This window comes from Mugil cephalus, chromosome 18, assembly GCF_022458985.1.
Source record: "Mugil cephalus isolate CIBA_MC_2020 chromosome 18, CIBA_Mcephalus_1.1, whole genome shotgun sequence".
Classification (NCBI taxonomy): domain Eukaryota; kingdom Metazoa; phylum Chordata; class Actinopteri; order Mugiliformes; family Mugilidae; genus Mugil; species Mugil cephalus.
Window position 1 is genome coordinate 16,689,884 of NC_061787.1, and position 15,200 is coordinate 16,705,083.

At 43.4% G+C, this 15,200-nt stretch overlaps 2 protein-coding genes across 2 annotated transcripts; one reads left to right on the plus strand and one right to left on the minus strand.

Moving 5' to 3' along the window:
- Positions 1-480: 480 nt before the first annotated feature.
- Positions 481-10,320, minus strand: ipo4 (importin 4). The gene is made up of 30 exons (XM_047568231.1): positions 9,917-10,320; positions 9,526-9,612; positions 9,343-9,422; positions 9,135-9,176; positions 8,903-9,032; positions 8,546-8,725; positions 8,309-8,374; positions 8,095-8,196; positions 7,921-8,004; positions 7,306-7,461; positions 7,127-7,180; positions 6,927-7,036; positions 6,669-6,777; positions 6,240-6,369; positions 5,993-6,106; positions 5,585-5,698; positions 5,321-5,444; positions 5,098-5,209; positions 4,892-5,016; positions 4,705-4,782; positions 4,461-4,518; positions 3,643-3,748; positions 3,254-3,447; positions 3,073-3,120; positions 2,826-2,951; positions 2,080-2,306; positions 1,866-1,998; positions 1,658-1,762; positions 958-1,027; positions 481-725 (listed from the first exon to the last, which is right to left on the minus strand). The coding sequence occupies exons 1-30, from the start codon at positions 9,986-9,988 to the stop codon at positions 595-597; spliced, it is 3,267 nt and encodes a 1,088-aa protein (XP_047424187.1). The 5' UTR covers positions 9,989-10,320; the 3' UTR covers positions 481-594.
- Positions 10,321-12,427: 2,107 nt separating this feature from the next.
- nanog (nanog homeobox) lies at positions 12,428-14,998 on the plus strand. The gene is made up of 4 exons (XM_047568562.1): positions 12,428-13,050; positions 13,307-13,683; positions 13,781-13,924; positions 14,275-14,998. The coding sequence occupies exons 1-4, from the start codon at positions 12,675-12,677 to the stop codon at positions 14,644-14,646; spliced, it is 1,269 nt and encodes a 422-aa protein (XP_047424518.1). The 5' UTR covers positions 12,428-12,674; the 3' UTR covers positions 14,647-14,998.
- The last annotated feature ends 202 nt before the right edge of the window (positions 14,999-15,200 follow it).

Below are 15,200 nucleotides of genomic sequence, written 5' to 3' on the forward strand. Positions count from 1 at the left end.
TTGTCAGGTTCTTTCTACAGTGAGGCTGAATGGCTTGATATTAACTGCATAGTGGAACTCTGAGGGGTCATGTTATCCTGTTAAATCCTTGTAGTATTTGTAAAAAAATGTTAAATTTGTATTGTTTATTATACTAACATGTAGCACCAATAATTCTAGTTCTATCGGCCACTTTGAAAGCAGCACACATCTCTGAACCAGGTGGTGCTAAAAGAGAACATGGAGGTTACTTTGCGTTGACTCACGATGAGGGACAAGAATGAAAAATTGCATTTATCAAGAGATTCAAAGTTTGCTTCTCTGATTGCAACGCCAGATGTCTGACCAACAGAGGGAAAGGAAACAAGAAAAAATTACTGGCTGCACTTAAGAGTAATGAGAAGAAAACCAAAATCTAAAACGCAGGTTGGTAAAAACCGGAACTCCAAAGATAATAAAACTTCATGAAAGCATAACTAAATAAATAAAAAGCAGAACTGCTGAATGTAATAATAACTTTAGTAGAATGGTTCGAGTGCTGAATTGAAGTCATATGGAGGAAACGTCACACAGAATTATCCCATTTTCCACCTACAGTATAAAAAGCAGGGTGGGCTATGAGGCGGCGATGGCTGTGCTGAGTTTGGCCTGCTGCTCTGCAGGAAGTGGCTTCACAGCTGCTTGGAATTCTGCGCTGTGTTTCTGGGCAAATTCTTTTATCATCGCACCCAAAATCTTCTGGGTTTCTGTGGGGAGGAGACAAACGAAGAGTTAGAGATGACAGAGAGGGAACTAAAGACACTAAAGACAACACAGCACTGAGTACTGAGTGAGGATGATCAGTCAGACGGGATGTGAAAATGAAATGAACTAGCGTTTTAGCTGCGGATTTCTCTTTGTTTAGACGTACGAACAGCTCGACCACTAATGAATCTGCAGCACTGAGTTTGATCAGAACGAAAGAACAGAAATCGTTACCATTATCGACGTCTTTGTGGCCAACCACGTGACTGGAAGCGGCAACTATTGGTTTCATTAACTTCACAACCTGAAATGAGAAAAAGAAAAACAGTTACATTTGATACGATTTAATACCAGCATCTACAGCATGTGTGAGGTGGATTCATCCAACCAGGTGATGTTTCTTATGTACAAGATGTCCAGCTTTCTGAATCTTGCAAGGCCGCACTTGTCTGAATTTGTAAAAATAGTACAATGCCGTAATCATACACTGTTTAACATTAACAACATTTAATAAAAAAAATATATATTAAAAACTCTGGTGTGATAGCAGTTGATTCAGAACACGGAAGCACCAAATGCTGCAGTTCCTCTAACGGCCACTTGAGGGTGGCTCCGAAAGCAGTCAAACCGCTAAACCTTCCAGCAGCAATGAACACGTCTACAGTCTGCGACAGGCTACTCAGAGTGACAAGTGGTTGTCGTCACAGGTTGCTAACTGTCTGTCCAGGTGTCACACTCTGGTCTCAGCTCAACTTAAGCGGGGTTTGACATAACCAAGATGGCCACAGTCAGATCCACCCACGCTGAGCCTCAAAACCTTTTGGACATTATGGGAGACGTGTTGCTCTAGCTTGTAAAGCATTTGAGACAGAATCTCATTACATATCCTCTCTACATAGAAAACAATGTTGATGTTAATAGCTTTGTACTGTACCAGAGCAGGACTGTGTGTGTAGAGCATAGCCAGACAACTGAACACTGTCTTATTCTCTTCCATGTCCTCTTTGAGTGGCAGACGGGCCACCAGAGCAGGCACAACCTGTAAGTAAGAAGTGTTATCAGACCGAGTTTCCAGTGATGCTTTGTAGTCGTGATAATGAGTTGCAGTAACGTTAGTCCGAAGTCATCTTGAAAAGACATGCCTGCTCCAGGGGCATGGCTTCCACGTTGCTCAGGATCATCCTGCAGAGGGCACCACAGAGGTTGTCAATCACCCTGAGGTTCGATTCCTTGGACAGCAGGTTGGAAAACACTGAGAGCATCATGGGATAGTCACTAGAGCACACTTAGCTAAGGACGACACGTACGTGATTTTTCCATTAATATACAACAGTTTTTAAACAGGGGTAAGGATACGACACAATGATGGGTCCGGCTGCCTGGGCCAAACATCCCAGTCCGAATACACTGTTGTTGCGAACCTCAGCATCACTGTCCTTCACTCCAGCTACCAGCACGGGAAGCAAACGATTGGACAGCCGTCCTGCCAATCCCCGCCCTCCGGACACGCTGACCAGGGCTTGAAGGATTTCTCCAATGGTGCCCACAGAGAAGGATCGCTCGGCCACCGTGCATGAGGATTTCTTTGGAGACAAAAAGCACCAGGAAAAAAAAAACAATGACATGACACCTTTCAAATGTTACATTATCACATGACACCAGACAGGTGCCCTTTCCTACAGTGGAGACTTCAGTCTACAAAAAGTTGCTTGCTTTATAGATGTTATCTTCCAGAAGCAAAGAGGAAGACTACATTTGCTTTTCTGGTACAACAATCTTCCACTTCATAAGACGACCAATGATACATTACGGTTTGCTTATTTGTTGCCTTTAAAACTGCTGAATTGTTCATCCTGCTCTGCCTTCGCTGCCAGGCATCCTTGTTCCTACATCACATCTTCGAGTAACTATTGCCACTTTTATATTTAAGCAGACAAGTCTCTTAAACTATTTTCTTTTGTCACTGAACTGTGTGAGGAATAAGCACTTTCGTCGTTACATTTTCGATTCCAAGACAGAAGACTGGGATAGCTGTGAAAAGCAATCCTTGAATAAATGTGGTTCTGTTACACTCGCGTCCTTGTCAGCGTGCCCAGACTCACAGTCTTGCTCATGAGGAGTGGCAGCAAATCATTGAGGAAAGGGGAGAATTTGTCTGCAGAAACAGAAGAGGCCACCAAGGGGATTCCCTCTCCGGCAAACTCCTGAAGCATGCCATCGTACTCTGCCTGCAGCAGAAAAAAACAAAAATTTTATTAAAACAGCCAGGAAATTTAAACCTCTCATTCCTCAGGAATACATCGCCTTTATATGTCATTTGGAGATAAACTTGTTTGTGAGTTTTTATACCTGTTGTTCATCATCATCTTCATCGCCACCAGCATCCTGACAAATGGTCTGACAGACGGAAACAAAAACAAGAAAAACAATAGTTGAATATTTTAATTCCCCAATAAAATATGATTCGTGTCAAATTATTTTAGCAATCTTAGTTTTACTTCTTTTCACCATTAGTCTCCGCTAATCTCACCTTTTTCTTGAGCACATCACGGATGACGTGGCTGATCTCTTGAAGGCGTGAAGGGTTTCTGAAAACCTCCTCTTTGCAGGTTTTAATGACATTGTTCATAGTTTCCAGGACACCCATTACAACCAGGCGCTCTTTCTCTGTGCGCACTGCTTCCACAAAGCAAGGAAGCACCACATCCAGCAGCTTCAACAGGGCTGGGTGAGGGGCACAAGAAGAAGAAGTTGGAAATGAGACAAAGGCAACAGCATTGAAATCCATTTGACTTAGTCTTAATAACGTTTTTAGTTATATAATCTTAGTGTTTTTAAATAGCGTGTCTTGTTTTATTTGCCCTCATTTTGTTAATTAAAAATTTCCACCACAGCAGAAAGCACGTCTGCATCCATTACCCTGGTGGTTGGCCTCGATGGGATTCTCCTTCCACACTTTGTGCTGCGCTCGACAAAACTGGCCCATGGCTCCGAACGCTGCCCTGCGAACGTCCTCGTGGGGAAACTGGGGAGGGAGGGAAGCGAGGGAGGACACGAGAAAGCATCAAGTTACAGTGTAATGAGCGGCGTTTTGCAGAGCAAAAACGCACATGCACGCAAACAAATGCCGGGTTAATGGGATCACGTGAGGAGAGACCATCCCAGTGGAAAGACGGGGATTCAAGTTTCATAACGGCGGGTGGCCCTTCTCAAGTGTTCATTTAAAAAGACCAGGATCAGGGGATCAACTGTACAGCCGACCCTGACGCTCTGGCAGGACCAATAAGCTTTGGCCACTGGAAAATGAAGGGTCAATAATCAAGGAGGCTGATTAATAATTAATTATCTGTCTTACTATCCTTCATTAGTCAGGAAGGGATTTTCATATCCTGAGTCCAACCAATTCTAGTTAGTGCAAAGCTGACAATGCCGTGCGCATGGGCCTCACCCAAATGTGACGTGAGAGCCTTGGTCAAGACAATTGAGAACACTATTTATCAACGAGCATTTTTATGAGGTAGGAGAAAGCCATGCAAAACAGCAGAAAGGCCTCAGTCCACTTCAGTGGGGTTTAAACCTTCTTGTTATGAGATGGCAAAGCAGCCTTAACAAGATCAGAATCAACAACCAACGTACACATCATGAAACCAGCGTTTCCCTCTACATAGAGGGGAAAAATACACTCGTCATCTTGGTTCATTAGCATATTAGTCACAGAATGTATGTCACAGACTTACATCTCTCATCTCGTAAACCTGCTGGAAGCTGGACTCCAGGAAGGGCTGGAAGGCAGCACTGTCAGGGGAAAACACAGCAACACAAATTTGAAAAAAAAAGAAAAAAAAACACATTTTGAAAAATCTGATTATTCTTAATTATTTAAGAAGCATTTCATTTAAGGCGTAATGCCTGGTGTTAATAATAAGACTAAGAGTAAACTAAGAGTTAACACTGTGTCGACTCTGTAATTACATATGTTACCCAGTGCTGAAGGCAATCTCTCCCAGTGCATCGCAGGCATCCTCCTTCTCATCAATATAGGCATTTTCTACACTGAACCTGAGGAACAGACGGATGTGGCATTAGACTAAGTAACAGCAGCCTTTAGCTAAACATGTCAGGTAAACGTATTCATGCGTGTGAATGTGAACATGTGTCTGAGCCCCACCCCGCAACATCAAGGACGTCCGTCTCTGGCTCGTCTTCCAAAAAATCATCTGCCTCTTTTTCGTCGTTGTCGTCGTCGTCGTCGTCGTCCAGCAGGACAAACGTCTTGTCCTCCTCGAGGTGAGCCTGAGAGGAAACGAGAGGATGAATCAAAGTGAAGCGCTGTATCGGTTATGTGATGAGTTATCAAAGAGAGCTGCGTGATACCGTGATGCCTTCGTTGGACTTCAGGGCCAGCAGCATGACAGTTGTGATGGCAGTGAGGTGAGGAGTCACGCAGTCGGGGCTCACTGTGGATACAGCAGAATACAGGCTGTACCTGATGGAGGGAAACACAGAGAGAAGTTAAGCTGTATTTTTTTTAACATTAAGTTAGCTCAATAATTGTTAAACACAGAGTTAGTATAAAAAGAAACACTAGGCAACATACGTGCAGCGCCTCAGGTCAGGGTCATCGATGGTATCGGTGAGGTTGAGGCCCAGCTGAACACACTCTGCCGCAAGAGGACTGAAGAAATCTTTGCCAATGGTGCGGGCCAGCACAGAGAGAGTATCTGAGAGTGACGACAAAACACGATCACCATCCTCAGTGCCTGACTTTAACGGTTTGAGTGCAGAGTAATACAATCCCGTGATTAAAGTTCTATCTCTAGAGAAAGAAGTTTAGATGCAAGTCTACGTGAGGTCTACTTACCCAAAGACTGAGTTTGCAGAGACCTCATTTCCTCTGTGGTGGCAGTCAGGAAGCCCTTCAGGCTTTCAATAACTGGTGGGAAGTAGGGAACCAGCAACTCCTTGGCAGCATTGGCTGTTAACAAAGTCATTAACAGTAAATGTAATTGGAGGATTAGGCCACTTCCCTTTGATTTAAGAATTACAAATAACAGAAAGAGACAGGAACTTGCACAGTTTTACTCATGTGCTACTTTTGAAGCCAAACCCAACTTCAATTTGTTTTGTGATGGAAAGCTGTCAAAGGTTCATTCCATTGGGAACAGATTATGTTCCAGAGATGTATATTTTTTCCTCTGCAATGGAATTAGGTGTGAATATGCCAGGCTACACTTGTGCAGCTCCCTGGGTAAATACTCGAGTGTCCTACCTATGGCACCTATGGCTGATACAGCGAGCTCTTTAATCTTGAGGCTGTCAGTGTTGTTGAGAGCAGACAACATAGTGTCCATCAGGGTGGGCAGGTAGGGCTCAATGTCAGCTCCTGAGAAACAACAACAACAAAAAAATAAACAGCAGTCAACAACACTGGTATGTTGTTTAGGTATTTTTTTTTAAGTTTTCTCTCACAGTGTGTGAGAGCTCTGCTCAGTCTGTCAGCATGTTTTTCAGCTTACCTAAGTTTTCCATGAAATTCTCCAAAGCGTAGAAGGCTTTAGTGACGTGGCCGACTTTGGCATTGTTTAAGGATGAAAGGTAGCCCAGCAACAAAGGCATCAACTCTGCACAGTATGTACTCACTTCAGGCTAGGAAGCAGAGAATGAAAAACTGAGTAAATAAAAAAACTGAAGATGATCTTAACCTTAATAGTTGTTGTATTCTGTAAAACTATACATTTCGGGGCACATGTGTGCACTATAATACAAACTGAATTCAAAATTGTTCTTCTTAGACTGTCGGCTAAGCTCTAAATTGTGAGTATACAGTGACAATATTTATAATGTAAAATTATTCATGAACAAGTCACCAGAAGCAGAATCGCAAAACGCTACAACGCATGTTTGCAAAGATATGTACAATACTGATGGTATTTGTCTTAACGCACCTGTAAATGTTCAGAGAATTGTCCGAGGGCAAACAGGCCGGCACTGCGCACAACCTGATTACTGTCAGAAAGACTCTGGCACACTGTCTGCAGCACTGATGACATCATCCTGTCGGACATGACACATGAAACATGCTTAAACGCTGAATGTTGTAAGTCACCCAACAAACAACAAAACTGAAGTTTCCATTCTGACAATATGTGGTTCAGTAAAAGATGATATTGAAAGAGAACTTATTTGGTGACTACTGGACGTACTTGGTGCGTATGTGGTCTGCACATCCTTCAGCCAGTACAGCGAGACACATGAGACCACCTTTCCTCTGATAGGGGTTATCACTGGCGAGGCATGTCTGAGTAAGGGGCATCTGTAACGCAAGACACAACAGAGCACATTTGAAAAAAAAAAAAATAGTAATGAAACTCTAATAGATTTAAAAGACATGTAGAGAACTTACTAGTTGTTGGAACAGTTTCTCTGGAGGCATGTGTAGAGCCATGGTGTCAATAATCTGGAAAGACAAATCAATGCAGTATTAAATATTGGAACTGCCCAAAATTTCCCCAAAGTAAAAGTCAGTGAATAATACACAACTGAACTGCCTAATATGAAAATAAATAAATATATTTTCTTCACCTGAGCGGCAGCGTGTTTGGGGTTTTCGTCGTCTGTGCCATCTTCTTTGTCATCCTCAACATCCTCAGGGTCCTGCTCACCGGGTGGAGGGGACGCCGTCAGCAGAGGGAAAATGGCATGCAGGATGGGATTCAGGAGCTTCTGCTTCAGCACGGTCTACAAAGTATAGACGAGATTAGAATTTTTTTTTACTGTTACTGGTCAGGCTGGTTGGTGCATGCTGTAGAGAGAGTTTCTGTGGGAGGACTTCAGCTGAAGCCGACATATTAATAAGTATCATAGAAACAGTCACATCATCTCTCGTCTTTTAAGTATTTCATATATTGTAAAAGTAAACTGCGAGAGAATGGAAGGGTAGTCCTTAAAAATTGTGATGATGGCACATTGACGACTATATAGCTAATTTACATTCAGTGCAGTGTGGATTTTGTGTCAAAATCTAATACTATTGTCCATGTTTAAAACATCCTAATGACAACACTGAGGTACATCTGTCCACTATCTTCTTTAAATAATATATCCATTCGTTGTCTCTTGCTTGAGTCTTGTTACTCGTTACAAACCAAAAGACACACAGAGGTCATTTATTTTTTTGGAGCTGCTTCATGGCTTTACCTTGCTCTTCAACTTGATGAGGCACGCGATGCAAAAAAGTGCTTTGACTCGCAAAGAGTCACTCAGTGTGGTGTCGCCGCCCACCTAAGACAAACATAACATAAAATGCAATTTGTCAGATTACAAATTTAAATTGAATGCAAAGCCAGCAGAGCAAAGGCATTCAGAACCGACCTCCAAGCAGAAACGGACGATGTCAGCAATGTGAGGGACAACAATGGACACCTCGCTCTCTATGAGCTCATTTAACACTTCCATGGCCTCGCTGGCTTGGACCTGTGCAAACACAGACAACCCCAGTCATTAAGGTGGACTGATTCGTCTCTTCCTTTCAGCCATAACAGGAACAGTGGTTGTAAAAATGTCTTCAAAATGTAAAATTATTTACCTCATCAGCCTTGATAAGATGTTTCAGAGCAACAATCAGACTTGGGACGATAGAGCGCATCTGGTTCTGTGGGACAGCAAAAAAATGTCCCTTCGGTTTAATTCATTGTTTTCCAATCAACCACAGTTTAAATGACATCTTTGCTTTTAAACTGAATTTTTGATGCCTCAAACATAATACACGTTAGTGATGGTTTAAACATTTCCTAAAAAGTACAAAAAGGTAGCACTGCCTCACCATCTCTTCATTGCCGGTGAACGCAGTTATGGCTGTAAGAGTGAGGATGCAGTAGTACAGGGATGTTGGGTTGCTGAGGTCCTGCAGCACAACACTAAACAGCTGCAGTAGCTGGGAGTAGTGAGGCTTGAAAGGCTCAGGGTTGGACTCCATCACCTTATTTAGCAGCAGGAGGCCAACCTGGTGGGATCAAAGTGCATCGATGCGTCAAAGCATCACGGATTGGTGTCCATAATATACAATATGACACAAGGAAAACAAAAACGCCAATCTAGCTCAGGTGTGCTCATCCATCATTACAGTTCAAATCTGTGAATGACCTTCTCTTAATAACTACATCATCCGTGATCAGTGTACCTGTCTGTCATGAGGGTTGCTGCTCTTGGTGGCTTGATTGAGAAGCTGCAGCAGGGCAGGCCAGCGGTCCGGCGTCTCATGTTTAACCATAACCGCGCACAGTTGGGACAGAGCATGCTGCACTGTGTGTCTGCAAAGGAGAGATACATAGACAATTAAGTTACACTCAGAAGTGACATCTCACATATGTGTATGGCTGCATGTGCATCTTTATCTTTACCAAACCACTTACTCTGTTTCCTGCATGAAGGCCTGCAACACCACTGCCTTGAGGCTGTTTGAATAAATGCAGAATTAGACATAGGCTTAGCTGCACATAAAAACACTCATAAGAACCACAGGTAAAAGAGAAAGATAAAATAAGGTTAAAATAAAAACATAAAACTAATTCAACAGAGTCTAAAATGGTGGGGAATTCTTTAAAAAGTTACAAATTAAACCTCTCTCTGTCGTTAGGGCTGATCTTCTTCCAGTGTTTCTTCACTCTCAACCTCAGCATAACAGCAGCCGACTGACGAATCTGCAAAGGAAAGAGAAAACGACTTTTAGAATTTACTACAAACAAAGATGATAACATGCAGTGACAACACACACACACACACACAGATTTATGATAAAATCACCTGAGGGTTTTGAGAGCCGCTCATGACAGCACACAGAGCCGGTATAATGGCTGGGTCTTTGAAAGCCTGCTTCAGCTTAGCTGTCACCTAAAGGACACAAAAAAAGAGATTATATTTCTCACTACATGTTTCAAGTACATGGAAAACACAGGGCACCAAAGGACTACTAGATAATGAACTGGTCCTCTAGTCTTCTCTGGTCCAACAAGAGGCTAACGTTTGAACGGAGTGGTCCTAAATACCGTGGCAGCTAACTAACCGTAACTAAACGGACGTTGACTTGACTGTTAGTTAGCGTTATTCGGTAACCTCTAACCGTTAGTTGTCAAACTTAAAATTTCTCTGGCAAAAATCAGCGCCAACTTCAAAAATAAGTAGTCTGCGGCTTTACCTGCTGAATGACAGCGTTGTCAGGCTGTGCCAGCTGTAAAAGGATCTGCTCAAGTTCCTGTGTCATCTCCATAGTTCAGAGCTGTCACCTTCTGTAAATCCCTCGGTAACCGTTGATATTTCTAATAAAGCGGAAAAGATGACGAGCTCACAACGTGAGTATGCCGCGCCTGTCAAATATGTAAACACAGTCTCTCTGGTCCGGTTTAAAGACTTGCTGTCGACTTTTTTTTACTCTCTCGTGAAATTAAGTTTTAAAAAGTCGTGTGAGGACGAAGTTGTCAGGCGGACGCGCAGAGGCGGTCAAATCGGAGCCTCCAGTTCGGCCTGGTCCGTGAGCGCTCCAACACCAGCACGCGGAGCAGAACCGGCCAGTGGTTTCCATGTGACTTGAGTTAAAGGGACCTGCGACTTCAGCCCGTGTCTGTCTGACACGGGAGACAACAGCGCCCACACTGGGACAGGAGGCCATAGCGCAACACGTTTAAATTTCTGCTCTGGAGAAGGCTTTTCTTGTTGTTATTTTTGTCCTCACGAATAAATTAATTGTTTACTAATTAATTGTAAAAGGGAAAAGAAACAAGTTCGTCTCTACTGTAAAATATACACTCTGCACATAACCTGTTAGCAACTATGTAAAAACGGACTGAGGTCTAAATGTTTGTTCATGTACTTAATAACTCAATATTCGTATCAGATCCAATTTATTTTTTTTCTCTCGAGACTCAAAATTCTGAAATCTATACACTCATTTAAATGCAATAACAACAAACATCATCATCCATTATTATATTACGCAGAAGCCCATATTATTCAATTAAAATAACCCCATCGCTGATTTAAAATAAATTTTTAAAATCTAGTTTAAGTGCAAACTACAGGATACAGATGTGCAGTGCAGAAGCACTTCTGAATCAAAGCAGTTAAGTGTTGCAAAGTTACTTTAGGCAAAGACAGATTAATCTACAAGGTAGCCACACTAGAGAGCGGTTTGGCAGACTTTTAAAACACTGCATTTTACATTCATATATTATAAAGCGCACCTTTTTACTGGAAACATAGCTTAAGTGACTTTTCTGCGCTCACACTGCAGAGTATTTATCATTTGAAGGTTAATGTAGTGGCAGCACATACGTAAACAAACTACATAAATGTAGAATATAATTAAAATTATACGCATGCATGCTTGCAACTGTACATCTTATTTTAGCTGTTGCCTTTCCTTATTCCCTGGCACAAATATAGTTAAAACTAGAGTGTGTTCCGTCATTAAAGGTCAATCTGTAATCCCCTCAGCACATTCCAATGCTAATGCACTGCACACCTGTTTGTCCACCCCCCCTCACACACAACTACAACATCAACCCCCTCCTGGAGTGTGTCCTACAAGATCAGACGAACACACCCTGTCCAGTCAGAGTTCAGTTACAAATGCTAATGTGCCCATTAGGCTCGCTGTCCTCACATCATTTCACTCCTAACTGAATCATTACCAAGTCAATAGAGAGAAGGAGGGAGAACACAAACAACATTTCAATAATAATGTGTGGGCTAATCTAAATCATCTTTATGAAAAGGTTTGCAGATGGGGGGGAAAGTTGTTTGCGTGAACATGTCCAGCGCAGCCGGGTGTTGGGATTTGAAGCTAAAGTGAAGTGTTGTACAATGTAGTGTAAACAGCTAAAAATATGGTTCAGATCCTGTTAGGTTATCACATTAAGTGGCTGCACTGCCGTTGAAATATATTTGGATTTCTTAATCATTACAAAAATCCTACGACAAAGTAGTAGTTCATAAACTATTCATAGTTGAGGCTTGGGTTCTATTTTTAATTCGTAGTAATCTGGAACCGAGGCTCATGTAAACATAATGAGTCATGCAGCGGGGACACTCAACAGACTCATGCTCACGGGGTAAAATGCACTGAAGATTACAAACTAGTACATATGGTTGGAATTAGTTATATCTAATGTTGTCCAGTTGCAAAGACACATTCTTATCAGAACATGTTCACGCTGAAAGAATACTTATTTCATACACAATGCTGTAATACTGAAAATCTGAATGTCCAGTTTTTATTAGCCAGAAACATTCATAAAACTGTATTTTTTTTTTTTTTTTTGGAAGACACTGGGCCACATAATTAGTTAATGAGCAAGACTTACCTTTAGGATCTTACCGTGCAAGCTGGGGTAGCACAAAATACAAATACATCTAAAAATTACATTAATTAAATTACAACAAAGAACACTACAGCAAAAGTTAGTATGCTCAGCCTGTGAGATTATAATGTTTCTGGACTGAGGTACTGCAGCATGCAAATGGAATTTGTCCTCATTAGAAAATAAATGTTGTTGTTTATTATTCTACGTGAGGGCAACCATCGCTGAACTTATTTGATTCCCAGACAGGTCTTGAGGTGTTCAAAATGCCTCGTACATCCTGGCATACGAGTCAATGAAGACGATGCTTACTCCAAAAACAAAAGCTAATCTTTGGCACAGTGTGGGGGCGGGTGTAACTCAGGTGTGGGAGTTGTGGAAGACGGCAGCGGCAACGCCCACGCCCACTCGACTCCTTATAAACAGCCTGTGTGAGGCTGCGCGCAATTTTTGAACCTTAATTAGCTCTGCTTTTTTTTTAACCGGAGCACATCCAGCCTCGGTTTTTAAGAAATTTTACGTGCAAACCCTTGTATTTTTAGTAATTTTATCGCGGTGACATTCTCTCTTTTTTTAAGCGTGTTTTAATTGTGAGAAATGGCAGACTGGAAGACGCAGATAAGCTACAACTACAACCCTTCGTACCATGCCTACGCCTATTGTCTCGTCTATCAGGCCGGGCCAGAGCAGAACCATGAGAACTTGACCGGCTGGGCCGAAACTGGAATTCCCGACTACAACACCGGGGCGACACAGGCCTACTACGCCGCCACTACTAGGACCCGGGAGGAGTCTCCACCATACAGCCCGGAGCAGCACTCCGTTGACGGCCATTGCCACTACCAGGGTCCGGGGGTTGTCTACCTGGGAGACACCCAGGCAGGCCGCCTGCTTCTGTCTGGAAAGGCCGAAAACGAGCCCAGGCGAGCGGGGAGCGATTCCACGAGCGACTCGGAGCCTTACACGTCACCCGGTACGTTAGTCCTCATGTTTCGCAGAGTGTGTGTGTGTCAAAAAAGTGCGCTTACATGTTGGTTATTAAAAGCCACGATTTCCTCCTCCAGAATTGACCAGTTCGGGTCCATCTTGTTTCAAAATATCCCGCCACTTCCTTTAACTTGAGCTGAACTAAAAAAATGGCGGCACCTTGTGGCAGAATTTAAGAATTGCGCCTTCCCAAAAAAAAGGAGTTTGTTGTGGTTTAAATAAGATTTCTCCCCCCTCACCAGACTCACGCAGCTCTGGCAGCAGCAGAGAGGGAAGCCTCCCCCAGGTGGACCCTGCTACATGGGTGGAGAAAGACGAGGAAGCGAGCGGAGGGAGCCCAGCTGCCATTGAGGAAGTTTCCAGCTCCCTCATGGAGGAGCCACAGACTTACCCCATCATCGGGAGCGGGGTCACCAACGATCCGGCCTCTCTGCACGTGCCCTTAAACACCCCAAAGAAGCTTTGCACTACTGCTGTAAATACCCCCAAAGGAAAGGTCCGCACAGCCTTCTCCGAGAGCCAGATGAATGCTCTTGTCCATCGATTCAGCGTTCAGAGGTACCTTACCCCGTCTGAGATGAAGAACCTGGCAGAACTGACGGGACTGACCTACAAACAGGTGAGGGATTTATTTACACATGTCCACATGCCTTAATTTAACCAATTTTTAACCAATTGCGGACCATTTAAACATCCATCTTAATATTGTTTTGAAGGTGAAGACCTGGTTTCAGAACAGGCGGATGAAGCTTAGGAGGCACCAGAAAGATGTAAACTGGGTGTCGGATCGCTACTCTGTCAACAAGGACAGCCCAGCTCACGGAGCCGTATACCACAACATTGCCTCACACGTCCCTCATGTAAGTAGCTCTAAGAAAATATCTAAGAAAGTATCTTAATGTTGTTTTTTTTTGTCCTTACACGCTTTTTATGGATTTTACATAATTAATAATGTAATTTAAGAATGCCTTTTTCCCAGATGGTTCAAAATAGTTTCACACCACTGTCCTGCCCGAGTTTCGTGTTGACTGTTAACGTAGAAAAGGTGGTTTGGACATAGAGCAAGTCATCCACAATGGAGGTGCAGCCATAGTCTGGTTGCTGCCTTAAAGGCGAGACGAAACACAACCAAAGGGGCGACTAAACATCACACCGGGACGGGAGTGAAGGCGGTTTGATTATAATTTGCATCGGTTTGTTTTTTTTTCAGTTTCAAGGCGAGGGAAGGCCCCAGCTGAGACAGCCTTACAGCCCGCACATGATGGAGACGGCCTTTAAGAAGACCGCTCCACAGAACCTGTCCTTCTACCTGGCCGCCATGGACAGCGCAGCAGGATCGGCGGGCTACCCCTCCTGGTCCTCCGGCTCGCTGCAGGCCGGCGTCTCCAACAGGCCCCAGGTCACCGGCTGGTCCGTGCCGCCCGGCGTCGGCCATTACGAGTACGTCCCCATGGCGTTTAACGCCGCCGGCGTCGCGACCGCCAACGCCGGGCTCGAGGCCGGCTACGAAAGCAAAGACGGGGAGCCCGTCGACAGCCAAAGCTCCTTGAACAAAGTCGTACTACATAACGCCAGCCAGTAGCCTCTGCCCCGAGCTGAACAACACGATTTTCTCTTAGTGTTATCCAGCCACCGTGTTTATATTCTTCCAGGTTTCCTTTGGAACAGATCTTTCTTGCCAGGCTGGGTGTAAATATGCATTGTTCATACACGTGTTCAAAGTATTTTACCATTGAACTATATTTTTATACCCAACTATTTAAATGTTTGTTGATCTGTTCTGCTCTTGGCGACGCCAAACGCGTCCAAGTTGGATGCGTTCACGTGTCGCGGCTTTTTTGGAACTGCTTTAAGGCAAAGTACTGATGTACATATGACGTGTGCACATTTCAATGCATTGTTTCTATAAATACAAGTTCACTTTGGCATACTGACATTGTGTCTCACTGGGTTTGTGGAGAGTCTCACTTCTAAACGTGTCCTAGGAAACTATTGCGAAATTAATGATAAAATTAAAATATTTCATCATAATCGAGCCTTGTACAAAAGGAACTTGTTTGGTTCTACATTTTAGCATTTCAGTCTTTTGTCAGCGACCGGGCAACGTAAAGAGAAAAAAAAAGAAAAGGCACAGGG

Coding starts and splice junctions, on each gene's coding strand:
- ipo4 (XM_047568231.1), bottom strand. CDS start 9,988: ATGGAGATGACACAGGAACTTGAGCAGATCCTTTTACAGCTGGCACAG. Junction 9,033..9,134: donor GCCTTCATGCAGGAAACAGA/GTAAGTGGTTTG, acceptor TCTCCTTTGCAG/ACACACAGTGCAGCATGCTC. Junction 2,952..3,072: donor AAGATGATGATGAACAACAG/GTATAAAAACTC, acceptor TTTCTGCTGCAG/GCAGAGTACGATGGCATGCT.
- nanog (XM_047568562.1), top strand. CDS start 12,675: ATGGCAGACTGGAAGACGCAGATAAGCTACAACTACAACCCTTCGTAC. Junction 13,684..13,780: donor CGGGACTGACCTACAAACAG/GTGAGGGATTTA, acceptor ATTGTTTTGAAG/GTGAAGACCTGGTTTCAGAA. Junction 13,925..14,274: donor TTGCCTCACACGTCCCTCAT/GTAAGTAGCTCT, acceptor TTTTTTTTTCAG/TTTCAAGGCGAGGGAAGGCC.